This window comes from Ochotona princeps, chromosome 7, assembly GCF_030435755.1.
Source record: "Ochotona princeps isolate mOchPri1 chromosome 7, mOchPri1.hap1, whole genome shotgun sequence".
Classification (NCBI taxonomy): domain Eukaryota; kingdom Metazoa; phylum Chordata; class Mammalia; order Lagomorpha; family Ochotonidae; genus Ochotona; species Ochotona princeps.
In genome coordinates this window covers 47664981-47692540 of record NC_080838.1, presented here as the reverse complement: position 1 = coordinate 47692540, position 27560 = coordinate 47664981, and the positions used below count along the sequence as shown (strand labels likewise).

Below are 27560 nucleotides of genomic sequence, written 5' to 3'. Positions count from 1 at the left end.
AAAAATCTCATTGTTCAAACCCCACCTATTTAACACACAAGGAAAAGCAATTTATGTGTAATACCTGTTCCATTAACTTAAACTGAAGTACCTCATGGGACCAAACACTAAGAAAATTTAAATACAAAAGCGGTAACCTGTATGCACACAAAATTATCATTCTATAAATATTTATTATGACATGGGTAAAAATGAAGAACCACCAAGACTGGAAATTACTATAGATGTGGTAGTATTCTTTCTGGAGACACCTTTATTTAAGAATCATGTAGGCATTTAGGATGAAAGTAACTGCAAAAGCATAACTAAAATTATTATCTTTAGTTTTCAGTTCTTACTATTTAAACGCGCCATTAGGCCATACACTGTCCAAGATTTCAGGAACCAACTGATTAATTTGGTTTTTAATATCCAATGATTTTCTTCAGCTTTCATGATGAAACTAAACTTACAGAAAAAAAAATAAATAAAGAGTACACTGAAAGGTATAAACAGGAATTCCAGTTCATCCTCCCTTATAAAGACTGGTGAGCCGCTCTAATTCTTTACAGTTCTCCATGCTCAAGGCATCTGCTTTCTTTTTAAGTCGATCATCACGGTATACTTTCGCTGCATATTGCATATCTGTTTCTGTTAAATAAAAATATTTTGCTGTTAAATAACAACTTATGCTATGATACTTTAAAGCTTAAACTCAAATATTTCATGGAAGATAGTCAACAGATTTCTACTAACTTCAGGGGAAAAAAAAGAAAAAGAAAATACTATACTTAAAAGCCATTTGAGTAGAAAAACTTTTGAAATTGGAAACTTTACCTAAAGGCCAGCTTGTAAAAGAAACACAGCAAAGAAGTGGATGGAGTCGTGTGGACTCATGCCAGCTTCTTCTGCTTCCACTCTTAGTCTCAGCAATTTAAAACCCAGTATGCTAAAGCATCACTTGACCTTTCTTATCCTGAGAATATTTTATGCTAAATATCTTCATGGTTACTTCTGCTGTGGTTTTTCAGTTAAGGTTCCAGATGATCTCAAGCCGGCAGTATAAAAACTTAAAAATTCTGCTCTCTGTTTACTTGTATTTAAAATATACAATAACATTGCAGAAGAAACTGAAAAAGGTTTCATATTGTAACAGCATTCAGCCTTATATTTACTTCACTATGTGGGTAACACAATGATAAATAATACATGGCTACAAATCATAATTCTTCAGCAAGAACCCCTTGTTTTTTTCTTGTTACTTTCAGCCATGTCACCATTTACTAGCATTTCTAAAGGGTGGGAGCACTCAAAGACAATACAATATAAAAAGGAAAAGCAGCATTTACTTTCTAGGAAACAGTGATCAAAGAAAAGAATATCGTTGTCCGGACCACAATCAAAACATACAGGAAGAATGTAAGATTCTATTTGCAATGATCTCCAGAAACAACTATTTATAAATAACGTAGTTGTGAAATCTGCTTGAGAGCATCTGAGATAGCAGCTAATACCTGGAACACCTAATCCCACACTGCAGTGCTTACATTCAAGTCCTAGCACTGCTCTCAAGGCCGCCTTCCTGCAGTGCATAACCTGGGAGGCAGCAGCTGGCAGCAGCTGGCAGCTCAAGCAGCTGGTCCACCATATCCACATGGGAGACCTGGACTCAGCTCCCAGCTTCTGACCCTAGCCTGGCACAGCCTCAGCTGTTGTGGTCATCTGCAAGTGAACCAGTACTCGGGTGATATCCACAATAACACAAGCATTTATTAAGTCCTTATGATGTACCAACTAGTGTGTTTTAAGCACTCTGTATATAAAACATATTACAGCTATTCTTTGATGCCCATGGGTGACTTGCTTCAGGACTCTCTTTGGATATATATATAGAAAAAAAGGCACAGTGTTCATATATAGCCTCCATATCCATCTCACGTACTTCAAATCATCTCTGCATTACTTGTAATACTTAATGATATGTGAACACATGTTCACTACAAATATAATCCTTCATTTTTCTTCAACTACTTCAATGTGGGATTGGATGACTCACACAGAGGGCACTCTCAGACACAGATTATAAACATCTCATTTAGGTGTAAAGTTTCAATTTTCTATCAGGTTATTCCCTTTCCTTGTGTAGGGAAATCTACAATAATCAGAGATCGTGACTAAGTTTTAAAAAGTAAAAATTTGACAAACTTACTTTGCTGTCTTTCTTTCCAGCAATTATTTCGAATATTAGTCACATAATCTTCTTCCACACTCTTTTCCACTTTTTGCAATAGCATTCCTTTATATTCATTTTTAAAGTCCTTGTTGACATAATAAACAACACCCAAGTTTTCTGTCCGCATTTTAACAGTCTGACCTGATCCACTGTAAAACAGAAGCATAGTAATTACTATCTTAATTATAACTAGGCATTCGAATATGCTACTATAAACCAAATAAAAATAATTTAAAGTTAATATTAGTAATAATCTACACACCCTCAAATTGCCTAAATCATTTCAAGTCATTAAAAATCCTACTCTTTCAATACGCTATACTCTTACAACATTCTTTCAATTTTTAGTTAATAAAAATCTTATTTAGAAGAAATGGTCATTTTCATTTTGAAATCCTATGGGTTTTTTTAAGAATTATTTATTTTTTTTTATTGGAAAGGCAGACTTTATGGAGAGAAGAAAAAACAAAGAGAACTTCTATCTGCTGTTTCACTTCCCAAGTGGCCACAATAGCTGCAGCTGACCCGATCCAGAGCCAGGAGCCTTTTGCTGGTCTTGCATGCTGGTGCAGGGTTCCCATAGTTTGGACCATCCTCTACTGCTTTTCCTGGCCACAAGCAGGGAGCTGTATGGGAAGCAGAGCAGCTGGGACATAAACCTGTGCCCATATGGACTCTTGACGTGTGCAAGGCGAGGATTAAGCGACAGACCCATTGCGCCAGGCCCTATTCAGTGTTCTTAATAACGTAAAATCACTGACAAAATGATTTTGCAAAGTTTCCTTTACATTAGCTAATTGTAATAAAATTGTTTAGAATGGATGTGTTTTGAATTTCCCTTATATCCTGATCTTTTTCATAAAATACATGTCAGGGAAATACTTCACATAATAATTTCATTTGCTTGTATTTAGTCAATATCTTAAAAATAAAAAAGCATTCATTTCCCCCTTTACAACACAAATCTTTGTGCAATCACTACTTTTTCTGTCTTTAAAGAATTTTTGTCTTTCTTCTAAAATATCTTTCATCTTTAATATCAACACATTACCCACCACTTTAAATTGCTAGCAATTTTATAAATAGCCCCTGTTCTTATTCACAGTGGAACAAAAGTGTAAACAAACAACATAATATAAATTTATCACTTAAGTGGCAATTTTTAAGACTAGAGGTTTTAAATAAAATTGGCACTTAAAAACTTAAAAGTACATAAAAGCTTTAAGGAAGTAGATGAGAGCAAAAATTCATTTACAGAAAACTTCACTGTTAACTACTTACGATCTGGGATACAAGGAATAAGGAGGATTAGAGATCATCAATTGGCTTAATAATGACACGAGGATCAATACAATAATAGGCATCAGCTGGATAAACACAGAAAAACCTCCCTATAAAAAAATAATCAAAGAATAGCAAACTGTAATACAATTGTGATTCTCAATAACCCAACAACTGTCATGCATTTCTGGCGGTAAAAATAACATTCAAGATCACCTCGCTCACTGCTTTCAAGTCTGCCTGATCATTCTAAACCCTTGGGGTGATTGTTAAAATACAGCTTTCCAGGCAGCATCAGTTCTGGTTTGAAAACCACCGAGGTAATGTGATCTTGTTTTTTGTGGATGAAGTATTATCTCTCCATTTCTCTTACATACACAGTGACTTATCAGCAAGTTGCAGGTTGTAAAACTATTTTTACCTTGTTTTTGAGGGTAGAAGATGGGAGCTGATGAGTGGCAGAGCAGGAGCCCAGGCCTTTTAATTTCTAGTCTAGCGTTCTTTCCATTTACCTTTGCACTTCATGTAATTTAACTGCTATAGGCAATTAGGTATAACTGTATTAGAAAAACGAGTTATTTCCAATTTAAATTTTTCAGTATATTAATTAATTTCTCTAGGACCAAGAATAAGAGCTTTACTGTAAAAAGAGCAAAAAATAAAAAACATGAACAGCACCACTGTGTCTTTTTAGAACCACAGAACACCAAATCCATAGGGGTCATACTGTCCAGCCACCTCCCCTCCCTGGCCTCTGTCCTTGTCCCTCCCCCATCCTTATAGGACTTCTCTGGTCTCTACTGAGTGCCTCTGGTAAGAGAAAACTCATTGTTATTTTTAAAAACAACTAGCCCTAGTTTTAGACAACTCTAATAGTTTTTCCTGAGCTGAAATTTGCCATTTTGTGATTTCTAATCATGTCATAAACATACATCTCCTCTTTCTTCTCTTTCACGTCTACTATGCCGATGTTGATGTGGATGGCTATAACCAGTTCGTCCATTGGAAAATGAATGTACACTACCTAGAAAATTGAAAACAAGGGTAAATTAGGGAGTGCAATTATGTTAAGAAAAATTAAACTTTCTTTTGCATTATTATTTTTTAAATTACTGAAGTGCTGCATGTCCTCTCCTTTCCTAAATGAAGGGTGGGCAGAAACAGGAATGCCACTTCCCATACTTTGCCTGCTGCAGAGCAAGGCAGAGGTTTCCTCTTTAGAAAGCCTCACTATGAGTTCCTGTAACACTGTACACACAGGTGATTTTTGTCTTCCTTATTTTTTACCAACTTTGGAACCTTACTTTGAAACTCTGTTATTGACATTTATCAAATGAATCACAAACGTCTCTACAAATCAAGACAGTATTGTAGTTGGCTTTCGAAAAAACAGTATATAATACGGTAGAGGTAGATCACAATATATCTAAATATTCTCTTGGTAATGGATATTCAATTTGTTTTCAAAAAAATGACGAATCAGAAATGACTACCACTTATAAATTACATCATAACTAGCAAAAGGAATGCAAACTGTCTTCTAGAAAAACACTAGTACTGCTTGAAAGTTTTCTGACTACAACTAAGCATTTTCATCAAAATTACTAGCTTTAATATTTTTCCTGTGAGATAATTACGTATTCTAATAGGTGAAAACACAAGTTATTCACTCATTCATATTTATACATCTCTCTTCTTTACGGATGCTTTGCAAAAATGTCCTATTCATGAAACCAATCTTTTTCAATAACTTTCAGAAGAGGTTCCAAGGCTAAATCATATTAATACATTCATAAAAACTCCAGTTTGCAAATGATGGCTAATTTCATATCACAAACAAATCCTATAAATAAGGCTAGAACCATAATTTTAAGAACCTTAACTATTCTCAAAGAAAACTAATTTCTACATAAATAACAGTAAGTTTAAATTCAGTGCAATACAACTTTCATTTATATGATAAAATCTATCCATTTAACATCAAAACAACTTTTATTTCACTTTGACAGTCTAGTTCAATTAATTATTTCTATCAATATAGTTTTAAAAACACTTTATTGATAACTTACCAATCAGTACTTTTACTGTTTCTATGGAAATACAGATGAGGACCTCTACATAAATCCAAATCAATAATCTACAATTCAATTAGTAATATAGCTACAAAGATTCCCATGGAACCAAAGACAAATAACCATCAGGGAAAAAGACATTCCTGTATATGTAACAATACTTACTAGGACACTGGATTGTCACTGGATTTCTGCCTTACTTGACCAATTCTTTACATAAAGAATAACTGTACTTGAAATTTTTAAACAAAAATATCTTACAGAAAAGGCAAGTATGGTAAAACGAATAACCTAACATTTTTCTATGGCCTCTAAAAATCCATGACAGGATCACCAACTCTACAGGAAATTTAGGAGAGAGGGTAGATGAATTCTTAAACAGTCCAACAGCAGCAGTGGATCCAGCTTCACAAAACACAGTATTTACAAGTAACACTGAAGTACCTGAAGGAAATCCACCACCAAAAAATATATTAAACAAGTCTTCTGGAGTTATGTCAGCTTCACAGCCTCTATGAAAATTAAATCTTCCATTGTTTTGATGATTACAGGCTTGTTCTTCATTGCCTGTGAGGTCATACTGTTTTCGTTTTTCTGGATTGCTTAAAACAGCATAAGCATTTCCAATTTCTAAAAAAGAAGCAAAAGTTGGTAAGCAGAGTTCTTACTCCATCATATAAAAGACACTGCTATGTTAAAAATGATCTGAAACTGTAATTTCTTGTAAAGATACACATTGTTTGCAGTTAAATGTATTATTTCTCCCTAAATTTTATATTAGGCAAGTCCCCCTACTATCTTGGAATCAAAGGACTAATCTTTCTTAATACTGTTCTGTATTCTCTGAAATAAAATTTTTAAAGATTTTTTTTTATTTTTATTGGAAAGGCAGATCTATAAGGAGAAGGAGAAACAGAAACAGAAACATCTTCTGTTTATTGGTTCACTCCCCAAATTGCTGCAACAGCCGGAGCTGAGCCAATCCAAAGACAGGGGCCAGGAGCTTCCTCAGGGTTTTCCTATGTGGATGCTCCAATAGTTTCCCAGGCCACAAGCAGGGAGCTGGATGGGAAGTGGAGCAGCCAGGACACAAACTGGTGCCCACAGAGGATCCCAGTGAAGGAAGGATGAGTATTAGTCAATCGAGCCAGTATCACAGGTGGCATGCTGTGTCACAACTCAGGCCTCAGTATGCACCATTATCAGTGCCTCTCAACCGGTAGGCTCTGCACCCCACATTTTATTTGGTTATCCATTATTGTTTTCAGTTTACAAATGAAGACAATGAAACCCAAAAATTTGAAATAACTTACTCAAAGTTAAATTCTTACCGCATTAAGTATTATGGCACCACTCCATGCAACCATACCTTCACCATCCCATAAATCTTTTTGTGTACATTGGCATTCAGAATGAGCTATCCTTTCATTTTATTCCTAAACAATTTATTCTGCAGAGAACAGTAAACTCCAGTAGAGCAGGGACTTCTACGCTTCTACTACAATATTCTCAAAGTGTAGACTGAATTATTTTTGAGTAACACAGACAATCCTGTTTTATTCTCCATTTCACTTTTCTTTTTTTTTTTGTTTATTCTTTTGTTTTTTAAAATTTTTAAATTATTATTATTAAATTTATTCATTAATTACATTGTGTTGTAATTACATAGAATCTGGGATTCTCCCCCCACCCTCCCCTATGCTTGGCATATACTTGCCAAGAGGGAATTTCAACTGAACTTGAACTATGGTTATGCAACAAGGTGGAGGAACCCACCATTTCACTTTTCTACTTTGATGACTTTAACAAAGAATTTTCTTTCCCACTTTATAGCCCTGTTTCCAGTGGTATACCAGTCACCAGAATGTCTTCTTGAGGCAATTTAGAAATGCTCACACTTTGACTCTAAAGCAAAAATATCTTATTCTATGATCCTTGTAATAAGTACAATGAAATACATTTTAAAAAAACGTTTTTTGGATTCCATGGGCACTGTCAGATCAAAGAGATGCTTATTAGGTGTTTATTTTGGATAGCTAAACATGATACTGAAATTAATTACATACAGCCACCCGGGAGCTTTTATTCTAACAGTGTCCCAAAAGTGATATTCAGACATAGCTTTCAGGTGGGCTGTGAGTTTGTTGCATGAGAAGTTAGGTGGATGGTCCATTTCTCTGATGAATGACCCCAAACTTTTTTGAGAGTCTCAAAGAAATCTGTGATTCAGAAATTTAGCCATCTGGTCCACACCTGGTGGTTGTGGCAATCTGGGGTTATGAGAGCTCTTTGGCTTTCTCTTTGATGTGCTGCCTTTCAAATACATAATTCTAATCGCTGATATATTTGAAAGATAGTTTTGAAATACTAATATAATCCATAACTTTATATATATTATATATATCTCAGATAATTTATATACTATGACCACAGTAACGTTCTGTTTATTTTGTGGTATTCAAAAAGCTTACAAAACACATTTTCATCTCATTTTCATTTATTACAGCAAATGGCACCTTCCACTCCACTTCTTTTAAAATTTTCTGTTTTAGCTGAGATTATAAACATTTATAAGAAGTAACACACAGTGGGCCCGGCGGCGTGGCCTAGCGGCTAAAGTCCTCGCCTTGAACGCCCCGGGATCCCATATGGACGCCGGTTCTAGTCCCGGCAGCTCCATTTCCCATCCAGCTCCCTGCTTGTGGCCTGGGAAAGCAGTTGAGGACGGCCCAATGCATTGTGACCCTGCACCCGTATGGGAGACCTGGAAGAGGTTCCTGGTTCCCAGCATCGGATCGGCGCGCACCGGCCCGTTGCGGCTCACTTGGGGAGTGAATCATCAGACGGAAGATCTTCCTCTCTGTCTCTCCTCCTCCTCTGTATATCTGACTTTGTAATAGAGTGAATAAATCTTAAAAAAAAAAAAAAAAAAAAAAAAGAAAAGAAGTAACACACAGGTCGGCATGTTGGCTCAGTTGCCTCCACCTGCACCCACTTAGGAGACCAAGAAGTAGCTCCTGGGCTCTGGATCCCCTCAGCTCCAGCCATTGCAGTCATTTGGGGAGTGAACCAGCAGATGGAAGATCTTTGTCTCTTCTTTCTGCGGATCTACCTTTCCAATAAAAATAAATAAATAAATATTTTTTTAAAGAAATAATATAGAGAACCTGCCTGTACCGTTTACTTAATTTCCTCCAATGGCAAGTATCTTAGAAAATTACAGGACAGTATCACAAACAGGACATAGACCTGACAACACCAGGATCCCATATAAATATTGGTTCAACTCCCAGCTGCTCCCTTTCTGATCCAGTTCCTTGTTAATGTACCTGGGAAAGCAGCAGAGACGTTGGACAGCAAAGAAAAGGGAGACCTGTAAGAAGCTTCTGGTTCCAACTTCTGGCCTGGCCCAACTCTGCTGCTGTAGCCATCTGGGGAGTAAACCAGCAGGCAGACCACTTCTCTCTCTGTCTCTCCCTCCCTCTCTAATTTTGTCTTTTAAATAAATAAAATAAATATTTAAAAAAAATCATCACCTAGCCCTATATCTATGTATTTGCTGCCATAATTTTTTTTGCAAAAAGTGAAAAATACATCATTTCATATTTATATTCATGCTCTACTTTTAATTCAAATTTCTTTGGTAAAGTTTATGTTTTTTGGCCTATCAATGTCTAATTGTTCCAAAACAAATTGTTTAAAAGGCAATCTTTCCTCCATTTATTTCTGTACCTTTGTAAAAATAATCAGCTGTGTATATTTATTAGTCTATATTTGTTAGTCTATTACTCTACCAATATCACCCAGTTGTGATTATTTCAGGCATATATTAAGTGCTGAATTCAAGTAAATGGACTACTCCCACTTTATTCTTTTAATAAACCATTTTTAGTTATTCAGCTTATTTTGTCTCTCCACATGAAGTTCAGAATAAACTCATTTCCATCTACAAAAATCTTGCTTTGATTATAAAAGAAACCTTTAGACCTGGATATCAATTTGGGGTGCTTTATTAGGTTGAGTTTGCCAAGCCACACATTATGCTTTTTATTTAGATCAGCTTTATCTGATCAATATTTGATAACATAACTTCTAGCATACAAGTCTGTTGCAGGCTTTGTTAAATTTACAACTAAATATCATTTTGAAAGTGATTATGATTATAATGTATTATAATTTTGGTATCTATTTGTTCATTCCTGGCATACACAAATGCAGTTGTTTCAATATTTACATTGCACTCTGCAACCATGCAAAATTCACTTCCAAATCATGAGTTTTCTACAGATTCTTTGGAATATTTTTCAGAATAATGTTATTTGTGAATAGGGACAGTTTCATCTCTGCCTATTCAATCTGTATATCTTTTGTCTTTTTCTCATATTAACACAACACTAAGCTGGACAGACATTTTTGCCTCATTTATGATCTCAGGGGGAAGATACTTAGTTTTTTAAGTTGGAGAAGTTTCCCTTTATTGTTAAGTGTTTTTACTGCAGTGACTAATATAATCACAGGATTTTTCATTTTTTGGCCTGTAACTAGCAGGTTACACTGACTGACGCTTAGTGAAAAAACCTTGCAATCTTGAAATATTTCAATTCCATTTGCTGAGCATGTGACTGTATTTCTGCCTTACAAAATTCTGATAACTTTGTTAAAGATAGACTGCAGGCTTTTCCCAGGAAATCATAGTGATCTGTCCTTTTCATGGTTTTTGTTTCTTGTGCAGTTTCTTTTCTTTCTTACTTTTCTTTTTCGCAATATCTTAAACTGATTTTATTAACTTGCTGGAACTTATTTCATAAAATGAAATGGAATATTATTTTTCTCCTCTATTTTCTGGTAGACTACATAAAATTTACTTTAATTCTTCCTTAAGTGCTTAGGATAGGAAACGCATCTGAGCATGGGAAGTGTGTGTGTGTGAATTTCTTCTTGTCATTCTGTCAGCTTTATCTATTGAAGCAATCCTCTGTGTTTCACTGATTTTATTACTGTTATTTTATTTTTTACTTAATTGATTTCTACTCTCATACTCCTACTTTGGTTTGGTTACTCTGCTCATCCTTATCTAAGTTAGTGAGGCAGGAGAACAGAAATTTGACCTGAAACTGTTTCTCTTTTCTCATGTCATTCAGTACAGATGTCTTTTCAAAAACACTTTATCTAGACTCCTCAAATCTTGGTATGTTGTGTGTTTCTACTTCTGTATGAATCTAAAAAAAATTTTTTGAGACCTCTTCTTTGACCCATGGATTATTTAGGAATGTGTCACTTACTTTCCAAGTAATCAAGCATTTTCCCATTAACTTTGCCACTGATTTCTACTTTGTTGTACTGTTGTCAGAAAATACATTCACAAGATTTCAGCAAAGTGGGAGGCTTATTTTATGGTAGAGTATGTGCTCTATATTGTTCTATTTCTAAAAACTTTGAAAACAATCTGTTGTCTTATGGCTGTAGTAGTTTATAAATGTTGATTACATTTCGCTGGGTGATGGAGATGTTCAGTTCTTCTAAATTCCTGTTGATTTTCTATTTGATTGTTCTATCAATTGTTGATAGAGAGAACTCTTGAAGTGATTATATTTTACCCTTCAGTTTTATCAGTTCTTACTTGTGTTTCTAGCTATATTTTTGGCACATATACATTTATATCAGTAAATCTGCTTGGCAGATTGACTCCTATATACATAACATAGTTCTCTGAAACTATTTTACTCTAAAGTCTACTTTTTAAAAATTATTTTATTTTGATAATCTTTACAGAGTTGATTAGGGCACAAAGGGTCAAGAGCGACAGGAAAATGGGTAAGACCATTGTTTCCACATTTGTGTGTGTGTGTGTGTATCTCAGGTAAGCGGGGAAGATAAATGGAGAAGTCCCACCCAGCCTCCCAACCATTCCAAGGTCCCCAACGTGGGGCATGCTCTGAAGACACTGCTCAAGTGGTTTTCAGAGCTCAACAGTTCTGAACTGCTGCCAATCTCGCCATTCCAAGCACAATGAAATCTCTCCAGAATCCACTGGCTGACATAGTCCACTTTAGAGTCTCCATTTGCCCAGGTATTCACTGCCAACATATGTCTGGGGTAGTTGACCAATTTGTTCTGTCCTCCGCTCTCTGTTGTGGTACCAGGTGTCCTCTGCAGGTTCCAAAGGGCTGCCTTATCCTCCATGTGCACCTGAATATGCTGTCCACTGTTCCTGCTGAACCTCTGAGGAGGCTCAGCTTTGACACATGCACTCCATGATCAGACCACAAACTGTACTTCTCTTCATGGTTGGGATTCTGAGATCAGCAGTTCAATTGGAGGGATTCCCAAAGAAACTTTGTCCAAGATGATCTCAGACCTGATTCTTGTGTGCATGCCAGTACAGGGCTTGACACAGTCCATTGCCCCAATCAGCTTATGCACATGCTGGTGGTTGCAGTTGCTGGGTCAGTTCTGTTTCCAGCCCTGTGTTCTACATGAACCAATGGGTATTGGAGCCCACCCCAATCCTGCCCACCATGTAAACCAGTAGGAGCTGCAGCCTAGTTGGACGACTCCCAATGACCCCCACCAGGCCTGCCCTCTGCCCTGGATCCCATGCTTGCCGGTATGTATAGCAGATTGGTCTAGTCTGTCCCACATACCATTCAGCTCTCACACATGTTAATGGGCATTGAAGCCTAGTTCAACCCAACCAGCCACACTATCCAGCCCACACACATGCTGGCAGGTGCTGTTCTGTCCAGCCATGTCTTCCCCAGTCTTGGTTTTCATGCTCTCCAGTGGGAGTGGTTACCCAAGAGGAAAGTGCCCTCTATTTCCCTACTGGGCCCTCTCTCACTCTCCAGGTGGTTCTGCAGTTTAACTTGACAGAATTAGTCCCCAGTGCCAGTATCTGCTAGCTGATGCTGTGGCAAAGCACAACCAACCCTCACCCACTCTGATTTATGCTTGCACCAATAGGAACAGTTAGCCCAGCCTGGCTTTTCCCTGATTTAGCTCACATGAGGCCCACAGGTGTTGTAGCTTTGCCCAGTCTGGTCTGCCTGCATCCCAAATCATGCTTTCCAGTGGGAGTGGTGGTCCAGCAGGCAAGCCCTCTACATTCCCCCTACCAGCTTGACCTCTCCCTGCCTGGTTTTCATATGTGCTGGCTGGGTGCTATGGCCCAGTCTGGCATGGCCCACCTCTTCTCAGCATTTGCCAGTGGGTATTGTAGCTTGGCCTGGCCTAGCCCAGTTTACCCCAATTGCAGCTCCCACTCACGGGGGTTACAGCCTAGCCCAGCCCAGCAGGAACCCAATCCCAGCTGTAATGTGTACTGGTTTGTGTCGCAACCGAGCCTGGCTTGACCCATACTCTATTCTGGTGCTTAGGTTCACCAGTGGGTGATGTGAACTGGTTCAGCGTGGTCCATCCTCGACCTGTGCCAAATTTATGCTGTTGGGTACCATTCCCAGTCCTGGTCTGAGCTGCTCCCTTTTTTGGTTCCTGCGCTCACCTGCAGGGACTGTGTCCTGAAAGAGGAGTTTCTCAAGCTCCTCCAACAGAACCTCTCCCAGTGTCAGATCTCATACACATTGGTGGGACCATGGGCCAGCCCTACTTAGTCCACCTCCTGTCCTGGAAGGAAGAGTGGCCTTTTCTGACTGGTCTTCAACCCATTCCAGTTCTTACTGGTAGATGTTTCAGCCCAGCCAGGGCTGGTCCACACCCAGACACAGCTCACACATGGCTCAGTAGTGTAGAGACCTAGCCTAGCCCATCCTACACCTATCTTGGTCTTCCAGGGCACCAGTTGTTGCCAGAGTCTAGCCCAGCTTAGTGTACCCAGCCCTAGTCTATTCTTGTGTCAACGGACACTGCAGTCATATCCAGACCAGAATGCAGGTCCCACTATGGCCCTCGCACTCACCTGTTGGAACCCCAACCCAGGCATTTCGTCCCCTTAGCTCCCCAACCAGGCTTATTCCCAGCCATAGATCGTGCATGTGTCAGTGGTTGCTTTGACCTAGCTTTGGCATAGCCCCTCACCTGTCTTGGCCTTTGTCCATATTCTTGCTGGCAGGTGATGGAACCTCGTCCTGTTCAGTCTATTCCCATTCCTGGCTCATGTAAACCAGTAGGTGTAATTGCCTAGCTTAGCATGACCTATGCTTCAGCCTGATTTCTGCTCTTGGTGGTGAGCTAAGGTTTCCTCAGCCCTGCCTGGTCCACCCCCTTTTATAACCAGCCCACACATTAGCCAACAGTTGGAGCTACTTTGCCCAGCTAGCCTGACCCCCAGGCCTGGACCATGTGATCGTCAGTGAGACTTGTGACCCCTTGTGGGGGGGGAGTTTCCCAAGTTCCTCCACTTGACTCACTCCCAGACCCAGATCTCATATATGCCAGTGGGTGTTAGGCCAGTGCCCAGCATAGTCTGCCCTCTCATCTTGGCCTTGTATCATCTGGTGAACGTTGCAGCCCAGCCTGCCCCACACCCTGTTTTAGAATGCACATGCGGGTGCTGCTGCCTGGACCTGCCCAGACTGTTGTTGGTCTCTTTACCTGTGAGTGATGGCAGGTTCCATGGTCACACCTAGCTCAGCCCATCACCATCTCAACTCTTGAGCTAACCAGTGGGACTTGTATTTCCACAGGGTTGGGCCCACACATCCCCCAGATAATCTATTCCAGGACATGGTTCTCTTGTGTGTTGGTTAGTGACATGACCCTGCTTAATGTGACCTGTCCCCTGATCTGGCATTCTGTCAAGTACTAGGATCTAGCCCTGCTAGACAGACCCACAGTCTTAGCTTTCGCATGGACTAGCGTGTGGTGGTCGGCACTGTTTGGTAGTAACAAGTCCTACACAGGACTCACATGTATGCTGGCATATCAGTTTGACCCTACAGATTCTTCTGGTTTCTCCTCTCCAAACCACCAGTTCTCAGTACCCTTGTTTAGCTTCAAGTGACGATATCCTGTTTTTGAGAGTTCCATAGGATTGATTCCTCACCAACACACACAGTGGCTTCATTCACGGTATCTAGGTAGCAATTCCACATCCCCAAGACCCCAGAGCTTGCCACCTCAATGGTAATGGTGATTGGGCCAAGGCCTGTCTTTGTTCCCAAGAGATCCCTTCCCAGCATACTCATCAGGAAGGGGGAGGTCTCTTGAGCCCAAAAGTCAGGACTTGCACAACGTGTGGCAGTGTTGGCTATGGCCAGGGCCCCAAGCATTGAGTCCAACCTGGCTTGGGAGTTCCCAGCAGTCAATAGGCTGCTGTTAGTCCTCTGCACTCAGGCCTTAAAGTCGAACTTCTAATGTCTACTTTAACAATAATAGAGTAACTTCAGCTTTCTCTTGGCCAATGTTTGCCCAATATATCTTTGGTTAACCTCTTTACGTTCAGCCTGCCCATATTGTTGTAAATGCAGTTATGTTTGTTGAAGACAATATAATGAAATGCATAATAAAAGATAATATAATGAAATCACTTTGTCGTTTGCTTTCTGACTGGTATATTCTAAGCATTTATGTTTAATGTAATTACTAGTAAGTTAAGGAGTATGTGTGTCATTTATTTTTTGTTTTCTGCTTGTTTTTTCATTTTTCTGATTTTTTTTCCTAATTTCCTGTGACTTATCCAAATATTTTTATAATTCCATTTTCATTCATCTATTGTGCTAGATATATACTTTGAACAGCTTTTTAGAGATCACTCCAAGTATTATCCAAGACTAGTGGTATCCTCATTTTACTAGTTAAATTAAGTACAGAATTCATATTTCCTAATACTCCCCATAATCTTCCCTGTCCTTTCAATTTTCTATACATGTTTAGAATTCTATCAGACAATGCCACAATTTCTGCTTCAAATGTAACTTAGAAATTCAACTGGAGAGGTAAAGTATATTGTTTTTGTCTATATTCTTGTTTACTATAGATCTTAGTCCAACTAGATTGCTAAAATATAAGGTGGGTATCTTATGAGCAGGAATTTACAGCTCTGGATGCTGGCATCAGAGATCCAATGTCTTCTGTAGGCTTGCTTTCTAGTTCATGAATGATGCTTTCTAACTGTATCTTTAAGTGTGGAAGTTCCTTTCCAAAGATTTCATCCCTTAAAACCAGTGCATTGGTAATTTACAACCTGACCATAACACCATGCTATTTCTCTCCTCTTGGTATTTCAAGAGTCTTTGACCATTCCATTTGTTTAGAGAACTTCCTTCAGATACACCATGAGCACATGTCTACTTTCTCCTATATTTCCTTCAACTCAAAATGTCTTCCTTCCAGAAGGATATTTTTGTTAATTTTAGGATTGTTGATATTACCTTTGTTGTTGCTTAAAAATTTTTTATATATTTGAAAGCGAGGACAACAACAAAAAAAAGAAGAGACAGAACTAGTAAAAGAGTTATCTTTTACCTGCTGATTCAATTCTCAAATGGACATGATAATCAGGTTTGGTCCAGGCTGAAGCCAGAAGTCCCATTAGGTTTCCCACATGAACAGTAGGAGGAACAAGCACCTGGGTCATCTTTTGCTGCCTTCCCAGGTACACCATGGAGTTGCAAAGCAAGCAGAGCATTTGGCTCTGGCACTAGGATATGGGACACTGGCATTGTTAGTGGTTAAATCCACAGCACAACTGTGGCCCCTGACAGATCATTTTCTTTCTGTACTTGAAAAATATGCCACTTTCTTCTTGCTTTTAGGCTCTGAAGTGAACGATTTTATCATCAGAACAGCTTTTCCAATATAGGCACAAATGCCATTCTTCTTTTGCTCTTTCCCAATTTAGTTTTCCTATTTTGTTTCTTGAAGTTTGACTGTGATGCATGTGATGGTATGGTTTCTGTAGATTTATCTGGGGTTCATTCAGCTTCTCAAATCTGTGAGCTAAATATCTTTTCCCAAAATTGGGGGCAGGGGGGAGGCCCGAGGGCTTTCTATCTTTAGTTTTTTTTAGTACTTTTCAAGCTCTCTCCTGTCTCTCCCCTCCTTCCAAAAATCCAATGAGTTAAATATCAGACCTTTTGTTCAAATCCCACGTCTCCGAGGCTGCAGTGTTTGCTTGTTTGCTTTAGTCTATCCATTTTCTACCTCACCAAGTCTCTCCTCTGTGTTATATTCCGTGTATTCCATTCACTGACAGATTTTTATTTCAGTTTTTTTGATTTTTGGGCTGCAACACTTCCATTATCTTCTTTATAACTTACATTTCTTCACTGGTACTTTTTGGTTTGTTTCAAAAATATTTGTAATTGGTCCTTTAAACATTTACATGATGTCACTTTAAAATCTTTCCAGAGAACAACTAGGGTGCAGAGGATTAAGTCACTGCTTGGGACTCCTGTAACCGTTATGCAAGTATCCATTCACTGAGTCCTAGCTGTATGTGCTTGTGACCCAGCTTCCTGCTAATGCATCTGAAAACCAGGGGATGATGGCCTTAGAACTTAGGTTCCTATTACCCAAATGGGAGCTCCAGATGGTGCTCCTGGCATCCAACTTAGGGCCACTCCAACCCTGGGCATTGTAGTTATGAGCAAGACACCAGTACATGGAAGATCTCAATCCTTCTCATTCATTATCTCTCTGTCAGTCTGTCTTTAAAATAAACAAATAGAGACTGGCATTGTGGTAAAGGAGGTCAAATTGCCACCTATGATGTTGGCAATTCATCAGCACCATTTCAAGTCCTGGCTGCTCCACTTTTGTTCCAGCTCCTGGTTAACGTGTTCAGGAAAGCAGCAGAGATGGTCCAAGTGCTTGAGTTTCTGCTACTCACATGTGAGACTTGGATGAATTTCCCGGATCTTGACATTTGGATATTGCAGCAGTTTGGGGAGTGAATCAGCACACGGAAGAAGATCAAATTGTGTCTTACCCTCTTTCTCTGTAACTCTTTCTTTATACTAAATAAATCTTTAAAAAATTTTTAAAAACTGTATCTTTAAAATAAGATACCTTATAGGCATTTCTAACTTTTCTGTCATCTTGAGGACTTGATCATGCATTCAACATGTCTTCCTCCAGCTGACTAGAGTGCAGCACCTTGCCACTCCTAGGTGGGAGCAGTGTTTCCGAGCTCCTCCTGCCTTTGATGACACTGAGAGGGAGGGTTCCCATTACCGCTGGGTGAAGCTAGATTCCCAGCTCCTCCTCAGGTTTCCAGTGTGAGGGCAAATGATGTTTCCTAACTGTTCCCCAATGTAGCTTCATTGACACCAGGAAGATAGTGATGTGTTACCTCTGAATGGTGGTCTAAGTCCCAACCCTCTTCTAGGTCCCCTTTGTTTTGACATCAGTTCCCAGGGTCAGAGAATGGCTACATTTTTACCACCAGGAGGAGAAAACAGAAGCCCAGGTATTGTGGGCTAAGGAGTTGATTAGTGCTAGTTGGGCTGAGTGGGAACAGGAACTGGGCTTGTGGCTAAAAACACCTAGACTAATTGGGCTCATCTGTATCCAATATCCTGCTAAATGAGGATATGGGCGGGAGAGTATATAAAGAGAGGTGAAGGAGCAATAAGGGGAGACTTCACAGAGACTTCTACCATCACTGGTCTCCTGTCGGTGCTTCATCCTCAGACCCTCTCCCTGTCCACGTTACTGGCTCTGCTGGTTGGAGCACCAGGGCTCCCACCTGATGTCCACTAACATGAGGGAAGAGTGGGAGGAGGAGTAAGACAGGAGGGAACCTTGCAGAGTGAAGAGTCCAAGCGCCCTAATCATTCTTCTCTGTCAGAACCACAGAAGAGAGGTTGGAACAACTCATTTCAGCAGGAAGAAGGTGGCGATCTGAACCCTCATACCTATACTGGTATGGGTAGGGGTAATACAGAATTTTTCTAGTTACTGGGCATAAGTAAAGCAGCTATTACTTTCGCAATCTTCTAGGCTGTTCCTTTCCCACTCACGTGGCAAGAGACAACAGGCTTTTCTTGGGGGGTTTTTCTGGCTCTGCCTACTGGGGTTTTGCAGTTGCCTTTTTCTCTAGCACCCAATCTGGCATGTATGAGTCAAAAAAACAAAAATACCAAAACTAAGCCACTCACTTCTATCTTCTCTCCATCTTTCAGTCTTCCCAAGTTTATTTGTTATATATAATGTTCAGGGTTTTCAAATTTATTTGGTAGGAAGAACAGAGAAGAATGTATCAATCTGAGCTTTCTGAAAGTGGAAGTCCTCACTGATTTTTTTTTTTTAAGATTTATTCAGTTTATTACAAAGTCAGATATACAGAGAGGAGGAGAGACAGAGAGGAAGAGCCTCCGCCCGATGATTCACTCCCCAAGTGAGCCGCAACGGCCGGCGCGCGCCGATCCGAAGCTGGGAACCAGGAACCTCTTCCGGGTCTCCGACGCGGGTGCAGGGTCCCAATGCATTGGGCCGTCCTCGACTGCTTTCCCAGGCCACAAGCAGGGAGCTGGATGGGAAGTGGAGCTGCCGGGACAAGAACCCGCGTCCATATGGGATCCCGGGGCTTTCAAGGCGAGGACTTTAGCCGCTAGGCCATGCTGCCGGGCCCTCCTCACTGATTTTTTTAAAAACTTGCCTCACTTCCACTTTCAGGTTTTTGTCATCCTGTTTTTGATACTGTATTCATCTCTTGAGAAAATTCTTAATTCCCACCAACTGTCTGAAGGCATTCCCAGTTACCCTGATTGTAATGCTATTTCATCTCTCTGACATTTTTGTGCTCTGTTTTGGGATTTAAATTATAGCCAGTCTTCTGGGAAATCCTGGGTAAACCAGTTAATCTCTGACAGTTTCAATTTTCGTATTGTAAAATTAGAAGGATACTGGTCCCTTGACTACTTTGTGAGATTTTTAAAGGGATTAAACAAGCAAACAAATAATGGAAAAACTATAAGACACCCATCAAATGATCGGCATAACATGCTGCAAATGTCCTGTATGAGTCCTGTATTCCCTTTATGAATCACAAATTCTTTGAGAAACAGGACATCTCATCTTTTCCCACTGTACATCTCTATAAAAAGTAGACCAAAGAGTAGGTTTAACGCTCATGTTCTCTGAGATAAATTCTAGTTGCTAAGATTGAACTACAACACCTAACAAAAGCAATAGCACCTGCTACGTTATTATTAAACAAGCAAACAAATATGTAGTCACTTCATGCCTTACCGTTACTATATTCATGTGTATTTAAACAGGCACTGGTATTATTCAAATAGTCTCTGAAATACCTGTGCATCTTTAAAGATAATGTAGATACCAATGTCAGAAGGAAGGGGATCCGTTTCATCAGGATATTTTTAAAAAATGTGTTTACATAGGTTGTGTAAGTTACTGAACAGGTAAATGAAATATTCTCTACTTGTGGAAACTTACAGCCAGCCCTAACTAGAAAGACAAAATATCCATTTTCCTTAAGAACAATCATTTATTTTTAAACCTTTACAAAACACAAAATGAAAACATCTCTTTCTAATGTAATCCCTTAAACCAATTATCTTTTGTTTTTCTATTCCCTGAGAAAATGAAAAAGTAAATGGCTTCTATTTTCTGTTAAAAAAAAAAAGTTTCAGGGGCCCGGCATGGTAGCATACTGGTTAAGGTCCTCGCCTTGCACGCCCCCGGCATCCCATATGGGCAGCGGTACTAATTCAGCAGCCCTGTTTCCTATCTAGCTCCCTGCTTGCGGCCTGGGAAAGTAGTCAAGGACAGCCCAAAGCCTTGGGATTCTGCACCGGGAGACCAGGAAGAGGCTCTGGACACCTGGCTTTGGATCGGCTCAGCCCCAGCCACTGCAGCCACTTGGGGAATGAATCATCGGACAGAATATCTTCCTCTCTGTCTTTCCTCCTCTCTGTATATCTGCCTTTCCAATAAAAATAAATAAATCTTTAAAAAAAAGTTTCAGTAATTATATAAAAATGGATCTGTACTTTAGCTTTTATAAATATATATGTATATATACACACACACATATACATATATATGGTTTTTGTTGAAGACAAATAGTTTAATATTCCAAAAACATAATGGGTTAAAAATAAGATAATTCAGAAGGCAATAAAAACATTCTGAGTACTAAAGGAATGAAATTCTTCATTTCTATATGATGACTTTAGCTTATACTTTCAAATTAACCACCTATACTCAACAAACATCTATGGATTACAAGTTGGGTTTTCTATGCATTTCCGTTCAGTAAAAAATGTATTAATTGACCAACTCCCTAAATTTTGACCCTCTTTGGAACTACTGAATTTGCATTCTGATTTACAAATAACCTCTTGTATACTGAATAATATGAGTCTCATCTCTTGGGGTTAATCACCTCCCAGTGCGTACATAAGTACTAAGTTTCTAGTTGTGCATAGCACAACATATCACACCAATGTACAACCACTTTTGAGAGTTTAGTTGGCATCCTAGAGAGACACTTGCATAGCTCATATCTTGAGACTGATGCAGAAATACAGGTATATGTGCCTAGTATTGTTACAAGCTATAATGGTGACATGATATCAATAAAGTGGAAGAAAGAACAAGCTTAACACTCTTTACAATAATGCAGAACACCAAAATCATCTAAGCAAATCAGAAACACATTTTAACCCACATTCAAAATTTTTTTAAACATTTTTACAACAGTAAAAATATTTAAATAAAATGATTTTAACTTACAATAGATAGGACTTGTAATTTTTGAGGGCAATGACTCTTACTTATGCTGACATCTAAATTCACCAGTCCAAAAACACAGTTTAGGAGTTGGCATTTAGTATAGCAGGTAAAGCTGCCACCTACAACACCGGCATCCCATATTAGTCACAGTACATGTTCTGGCTGCTCCACTCCCAATCTAGCTCCCTATTAGTGGCCTGGGAAAGCAGTGGAGGATGGTCCAAGTGTTTGAACCCCTACAGCTCACATGGGAGATCTGGAAAAAGCTTTCGATGAGGCCCAGCTCCAGCCACTATAGCTATCTGGGGAGTGAATCAGTGGATGGAAACTCCCCTTCTTGGTAACCCTGAATACCCAATAAAACAATACATATTTTTAAAAACAAAATTTAGTATTTTAAAACAAAGTGAATTCTAGAAGTTTAGAAAAAAACTGCTTTAAACGATTTTACTTTACTTTTAAAAGCATCTGTTGCTCCAGGTGCATGGTTTTTATCTGGATGAAACTTCAAGGCAAGTTTTCTATAGGCTTTTTTCAAATCTTCATCACCAGCATCTTTTGTAACGCCAAGTACTTCATAGTAATTTTTACATTTGTTTATGCTGTGAACAAGAGAATGTGTTAGAATATAAATTTCAAGGAATAACATCATGTTCCAGTTTTTAATTATAATAGTATTTAAAAAAACCTATCTGGGACTGCATTTTCAAAATGTAGTGACAGCTTATCCCTTTAAGGGTTAGTGTGGTCCATTTTATTTTTGGGTCATGGATCATCCCTCCAATCTCTTCCCAGTCTAAGAAGCGGAGGGCCCGGACCCGTAAAAATTGTGGGTGATGCACAGAAGATAACTCAAAGAAAAGAATAACAATAATTTAATATTACTCTTAGGTGGGATTAAAAATTTCTGAAGCTTCTCAAAAGTTTTCCATAGCTGAGACTGATAAGCAAAACAACCCAAGAAGTTTGGAATTCTGTAGATCTAAGCAAATAAGATTAGTATATACAAAACATCTGTCATAGCCTGTAATTTAAATGTCAAGGTAATTCAGCCCATTTATGCTACAGACAATTCATAAGTGTAACTCTCTGAAAACATAAAAGTCTCATGATAAAATGACATGGCTCTGAAAAAACGTCTGATACCGAATTTTCATTTCTATGAATATACTGTTAGAATGCTACTGACATAGTTTACATTGTAAAGTTAATATGGATTGAAGCCTTAAAGTATACTAGGAATGGGAAAGCATATTCTTTGGAAATGAGTGATGGAAATGGAAAAGAATGGAACAGAGAACATTAAGTACTTTTCAATGTCAGCATTCTTGCATCACCTGGTAATTTGGCTTCACAAAAGCCATGGGTACATTAACATATTCTAGGGTACTTCTGATTTCAGAACTTTTCTGGCCACAGGTGACTTGATGATAGAGATATGTAACAGGTAAAATGACTTAAGGCAGTATTGCTGCCTTTCAAATAAAATGAAAATAAATATTAAGCATTCTGAACTACATCAAGTTTACTTATTTTACATACAGAAACACAGAATTATTAGGCTGATCATTTGACACAAGGTCTCTCATTTACTGCTCATTAGGTAGATCTGATTCCTACTTAACCAGCCAAGGAACTGAAGTTTCAAGTAGCTAAATAAATTGTCTAAAATTACACAGTCAAATGCTAGGTAACAACGAGAATTTATTTCTTTAAAAACAATGTACTGAGCACCTACTTTGTCTGAGATGCTGTTTCAGATGTTTCAGTGATTAAAAAAAAAAAAGCATTCAAAACCTTCCAGTTCAGGGGAAGACACCTGGCACAGCAGTTAAGACACCTGCTGGCCATACTGGAGCGTTTGGGCTTACATCTTGACTCTGCTCCTTATTCTAGCTTTCTTGGTAATGTGCACCCTGGGGCACAGGTGACAGTTCCAGTGGTTGGGTCCCCAGCTTCTGGGCATTTGGGAAGTGAACCATCAAGTAAGAGACAGTTCTCTGTTCTGCCTCTCAAATAAAATGAATACATGTAAAACAATTTTTTAAAATTCCCTATCAGAGCAGTTGGTATTACGGCACAGCAAGTTAAGCTGTGGCTCGTGACAACAGCATCCCGTAACAGAATATGTTTGAGTCCTGGCTGCTTCACTTGCAATCCAGCTCCCTGCTATTGTGCTTGGAAAAGCAGTAGAATACAGCTTAAGTATTTGTGCCCCTGCCATCCACATGGAAGATCTATCAAACTCCTGGTTCCTGGCTTTGACTTGGCTCAGCGCCAGCAGACACTATGACCATTTGGAGAGTGAACTAACAGCAGATGGAAGATTCTCTGATTCTTTCTCACACATATGTTCTCACTTCCCTCCTTCTCTCCCTTCCTCTGTAACTTTGCCTTTCAAGTATGTAAATAATCTTAAAAACAACCACAAACTCCCTAATCAGGGGCAGTTACTGTGGCTCAGTGGGTTACGCCACCAATTGAGACACTAGCAGTACATATGGAGGTGCCAGATTGAGTTCCAGCTTCTCTGCTGCTCATCCAACTTCCTGCTAATGAAACTTGGAGAGGCACAAAATGATGACTTAAAAGACTGCGCCCCTGCCATCCATGTAGAACATTCAGATGGGGTTTTCTGGGATACACAAAAGGAAAAAAGGATCAATGGATAAAGGAAGAAATGGGTAGATAATGTTTTCAACTTGAGGGTGGAAATGGCAAGAACTTTAAAAGGTCAAAGGTGATGAATGTTATATTGAAATGCATTTGGCACTGAAACTCAATTTGAAATAGAAGAGAACTAAATAGAAATGAAACAGAATGGGAGGCAAGGAATGGAGCTAAGAATTTAATAGCCATACCTGAAAACAGGAGGCAAAAAAGGCTGTGACAAAATAAACAATCATCTTCAAGTTACTACTGTTAGGTGTGAATGAATCTGATGCTGGATTACACCCCAAATTAACTTTCTAACACTGTTTTGTCAATATTTCTAAGTACAAAAGGTTGAGCAAAAGAAAAAGGTGACCCAAGAGAGCGATGCTAGAGAATGAGGAAATGTACGGTAAAATGTGCAAAGCTCTAAATATGAGTTATAAATTAAGAAGTGTTGGAGTGGTCATTTTGGCACAGTGGTTTAAGCCACAGTTTTGGATTCCTGCATTCTAGGGAGTTCCCACATCCAAATTTTGAGTGCTGATTGAAGTCCTGGGAATTCCACTTCTGTCAACTTCCTGTTAATGCATTCTGGGAGGCATATAATGGTAGTCCAAGCACTTGGGCCCTTTGCACCAACAGACTCAGGTGGAGTTTATGGTTGTTGGCTTTGGCCTAGCCCAGCACAGCCCCGGCTGCTGTGGGTATCTGGGGGATGAATTGGTGCATGGAAGATTCTCTTGTCTCTATTTCTCGCTCTCCCTCTGCTTCTCATTCGTCTTTCCAAATAAACATTAAAAGAATATTAAGAAATGTTACAGAGGTGGGCATGGTGGCTCAGCAGATTAATCCTGCTCCATGGTGCTATCATACCATACGGGTGCTGGTTCGTGTCCCGTCTGCTCCACCTCCTATCTAGCACTCTGTTTATGGCCTGGGAAAGCAGAGGAGGATGGCCCAAGTCCTTGGGACCCTAGACCCACATAGGAGACCCAGAAGAGGTTCCGGGCTCCCAGCAGATGGAAAATCTGTGTCTTTCTCTGTTTCTCCCTCTATCTCTGTAACTCCGACTTGCAAGTAAAAATAAATATATATATATTTTAAAGTCACACAGGGAAGAGGGCAGACAGTTAAATTCTTAATTGTATCCAGTTTCACTGTCTTTCCTTCACTATATTAAAGGAGAAATTCTTGAAAAGCCAACAGAGAACTATAAACTGCCATCAGATCACTAGCTAGGCTGAAGACTATGGGTTTCATGTAATGTTCCAGAACTATTCATTCATGAACATTTTCAAATCTGAATGAGGTTTACCACAGATGTATCTTTTTAAATTTACATATGCTGCTCCTGAGGTTCCTTTTCATCAGCTAAGTGCATTCGTCAAAATGCTTACAACCTGTTCCTTTCTGAAAGAATCAAACCTCCAGTCTCACTGAAAGAATTTTAAAAGATGGGTAACACATTACCCATCTTGTAAGTTGCGAGTGTGCAGCAAGGCCAACAAGATGGCTAGAGCTGAGCAATGGAAAGTCTGTCTGCTCTGACATCTACTCATTTGCATGAAAACACAGTGAGCTGAAGGGAACAGTCCTCTTTCAATTCTCTTTTCATGCGCTGTAGCTGAATTTTTAAAGACATCAAATTTAATTGATATTTGAAGGAATATTTACTTTCAAGACATGATTGCTTACAACAAAAAATTTTTTTCATTTATGGAATTGTAGCATAAATCAGCTCTTACATTAAAATTCCTGTAATTCAAATAACTTAACATTTTCACAGAAGTATTTCTAATTGATAAATATGATAGCTATGTTAGGGATTTCATGCCAATTGTGTACATTTTTAAACATAAGTTGGTGCTTTTTTCAATAGTTTCTTAAAACTTCTTCAATTAGATCCCTGACAACCTATTTATTCACATATTTTACCTCAAAGACAAGTGTACTTAGTTACACAAAATATTAATTTGCAAAGTTACATACTTCTGAGTTATTCTCACTGTAAGCTAGCTCTTACTTATGCAATGGATACAACATTATTGCATGGCTTCTCCCCATTGAGCCAAATTGTAATTGAGCAACCTGTTTGCATAATTGTGCTAACCAACAATACGGCTTTCTTCAGCAAAATCCCCTGTGTACAGATAAAACAAAAATACAAAAACATACAGTATATAGGTGTTTGCTGATGATCTATTCCCTCGCTACACCAAGGGTTATGAAAGGCAACATAATAAATAAGTGTTGCACGGTTCCGCTGCGTAACTCTTAGAGAAAGTATTGACCTATATATTTTGAATAACAAAGGATTCTCCTAAAGAATGTTCTGAACATATTTAGTCCCCAAAGGAAAACAAATCACATTTATGTAGTAAAAAGTGTATAATAAAATTATTGACCACAGACCTAATCTCCACTCCAAGGATCTAAGGTAACAGTTGCTCAACTGTGGCTTGGCTCTCAATGCTGAATCAGTCATTTTTCACTCCCTTTGTTTCCATCTCTCTAAATCTCACGTATTTTCATTACTCTCCTTGAGCTTTCAACTTCATCCCTATTCTTCGAAATTCTGAGAATCAACTCCATTTCCAATTTCACAGAAAAAAATACAAACCCAAAGACAGAAATTCCTTCAATATTTTAGGTTTCTAAGTGTCCAACTTACCATATAAAATACTATCTATGCTCATCATCACCTTTCATTGCTCCATTCTCAAGATATCCCCCTGTCCAAAGGCAGGTCATCCAGGCTCTGAAATGCACACAGACACACACACACTCTCTCTCTCCCCAATACTAAAACAAAGAAGTATAATTGCTATTCCTTATTTCTACCACAATACATTGGACTCAGGGTAAGAATAGAGGAAATGAAGAAGTTTGGTTTTTTTTTAAAGAAATAACATTAGACATAGGAGATTCCTAATCCTTAAAAACTTTTAACTGTAGTTTTCTCATGAAACTTTCAAATACATAGATGATTCCAACAACTTTCTGAAGAAAAAGAAAAAAAAAAAATACGAGTAGCTTTACTTCATTCATTGAGAATGCATTTCCCAAACAGGAATGTGTTTTAGCACACTGATTACTTCTTTTTGTGAAACAAATTCAATTGCAAGTCTTACTTATCTCATGGATTCAGCCATATCTGACATGGTATTACAATTATAAAAGTGGATGACAACATTACTCACACTCTCAAAATGCTTTACTACCATTCATGTAATTCAAATACCTTTTCAAATATGTCTTCACCATGATCAGGGAATCTTTTTCTTATTGTCAGCAAACTCAGGTAAAGTATCACAATCAAGCTTTAGTGTTTGAGTACATGGGGAAAAATATAAATATACTGATATCTGATTTAAAAGTTCAATGTGGCGACAGATCACTTTCTTTAAGAAGTAAAACATCTCAAAACATACTTCAATTACCAATGATTCTAAGTAAAAGTGACTGGAAAAAAGTACAAAAAGATTAAATGATAAATAAAATAGTGAAGGAAAAATACTTAAACTTTCCTTATTCTTTTTAAAACAAAAATCTATGTATTTACAAGGCAGAGAGAGATTACTTATTTACTGATTCACTCACCAAACGCAACTGGGACAGGCCAAAGTTGGGAATCAAGAATTACCTCCCGATTGCCTGGCTGGGTGGCAGGAACCCAAGCC

At 38.7% G+C, this 27560-nt stretch overlaps 1 protein-coding gene across 5 annotated transcripts in view; it reads right to left on the bottom strand.

Annotated features, from left to right (window-relative positions):
• The window catches only part of DNAJB14 (DnaJ heat shock protein family (Hsp40) member B14), a 47012-nt gene continuing 19452 nt past the window's right edge, over nucleotides 1-27560 (bottom strand). For 2 of the 5 annotated variants that reach the window (XM_058667000.1, XM_058667004.1), the window contains 6 exons: nucleotides 21682-21827; nucleotides 6010-6195; nucleotides 4426-4517; nucleotides 3494-3603; nucleotides 2189-2361; nucleotides 1-630 (listed from right to left, as the gene is read on the bottom strand). In XM_058667000.1, coding sequence (XP_058522983.1) covers nucleotides 506-630; nucleotides 2189-2361; nucleotides 3494-3603; nucleotides 4426-4517; nucleotides 6010-6195; nucleotides 21682-21827 — 832 coding nt within the window. In that variant the 3' untranslated portion in view covers nucleotides 1-505. The other 3 variants (XM_058667003.1, XM_058667001.1, XM_058667002.1) reach the window with 3 other exon arrangements.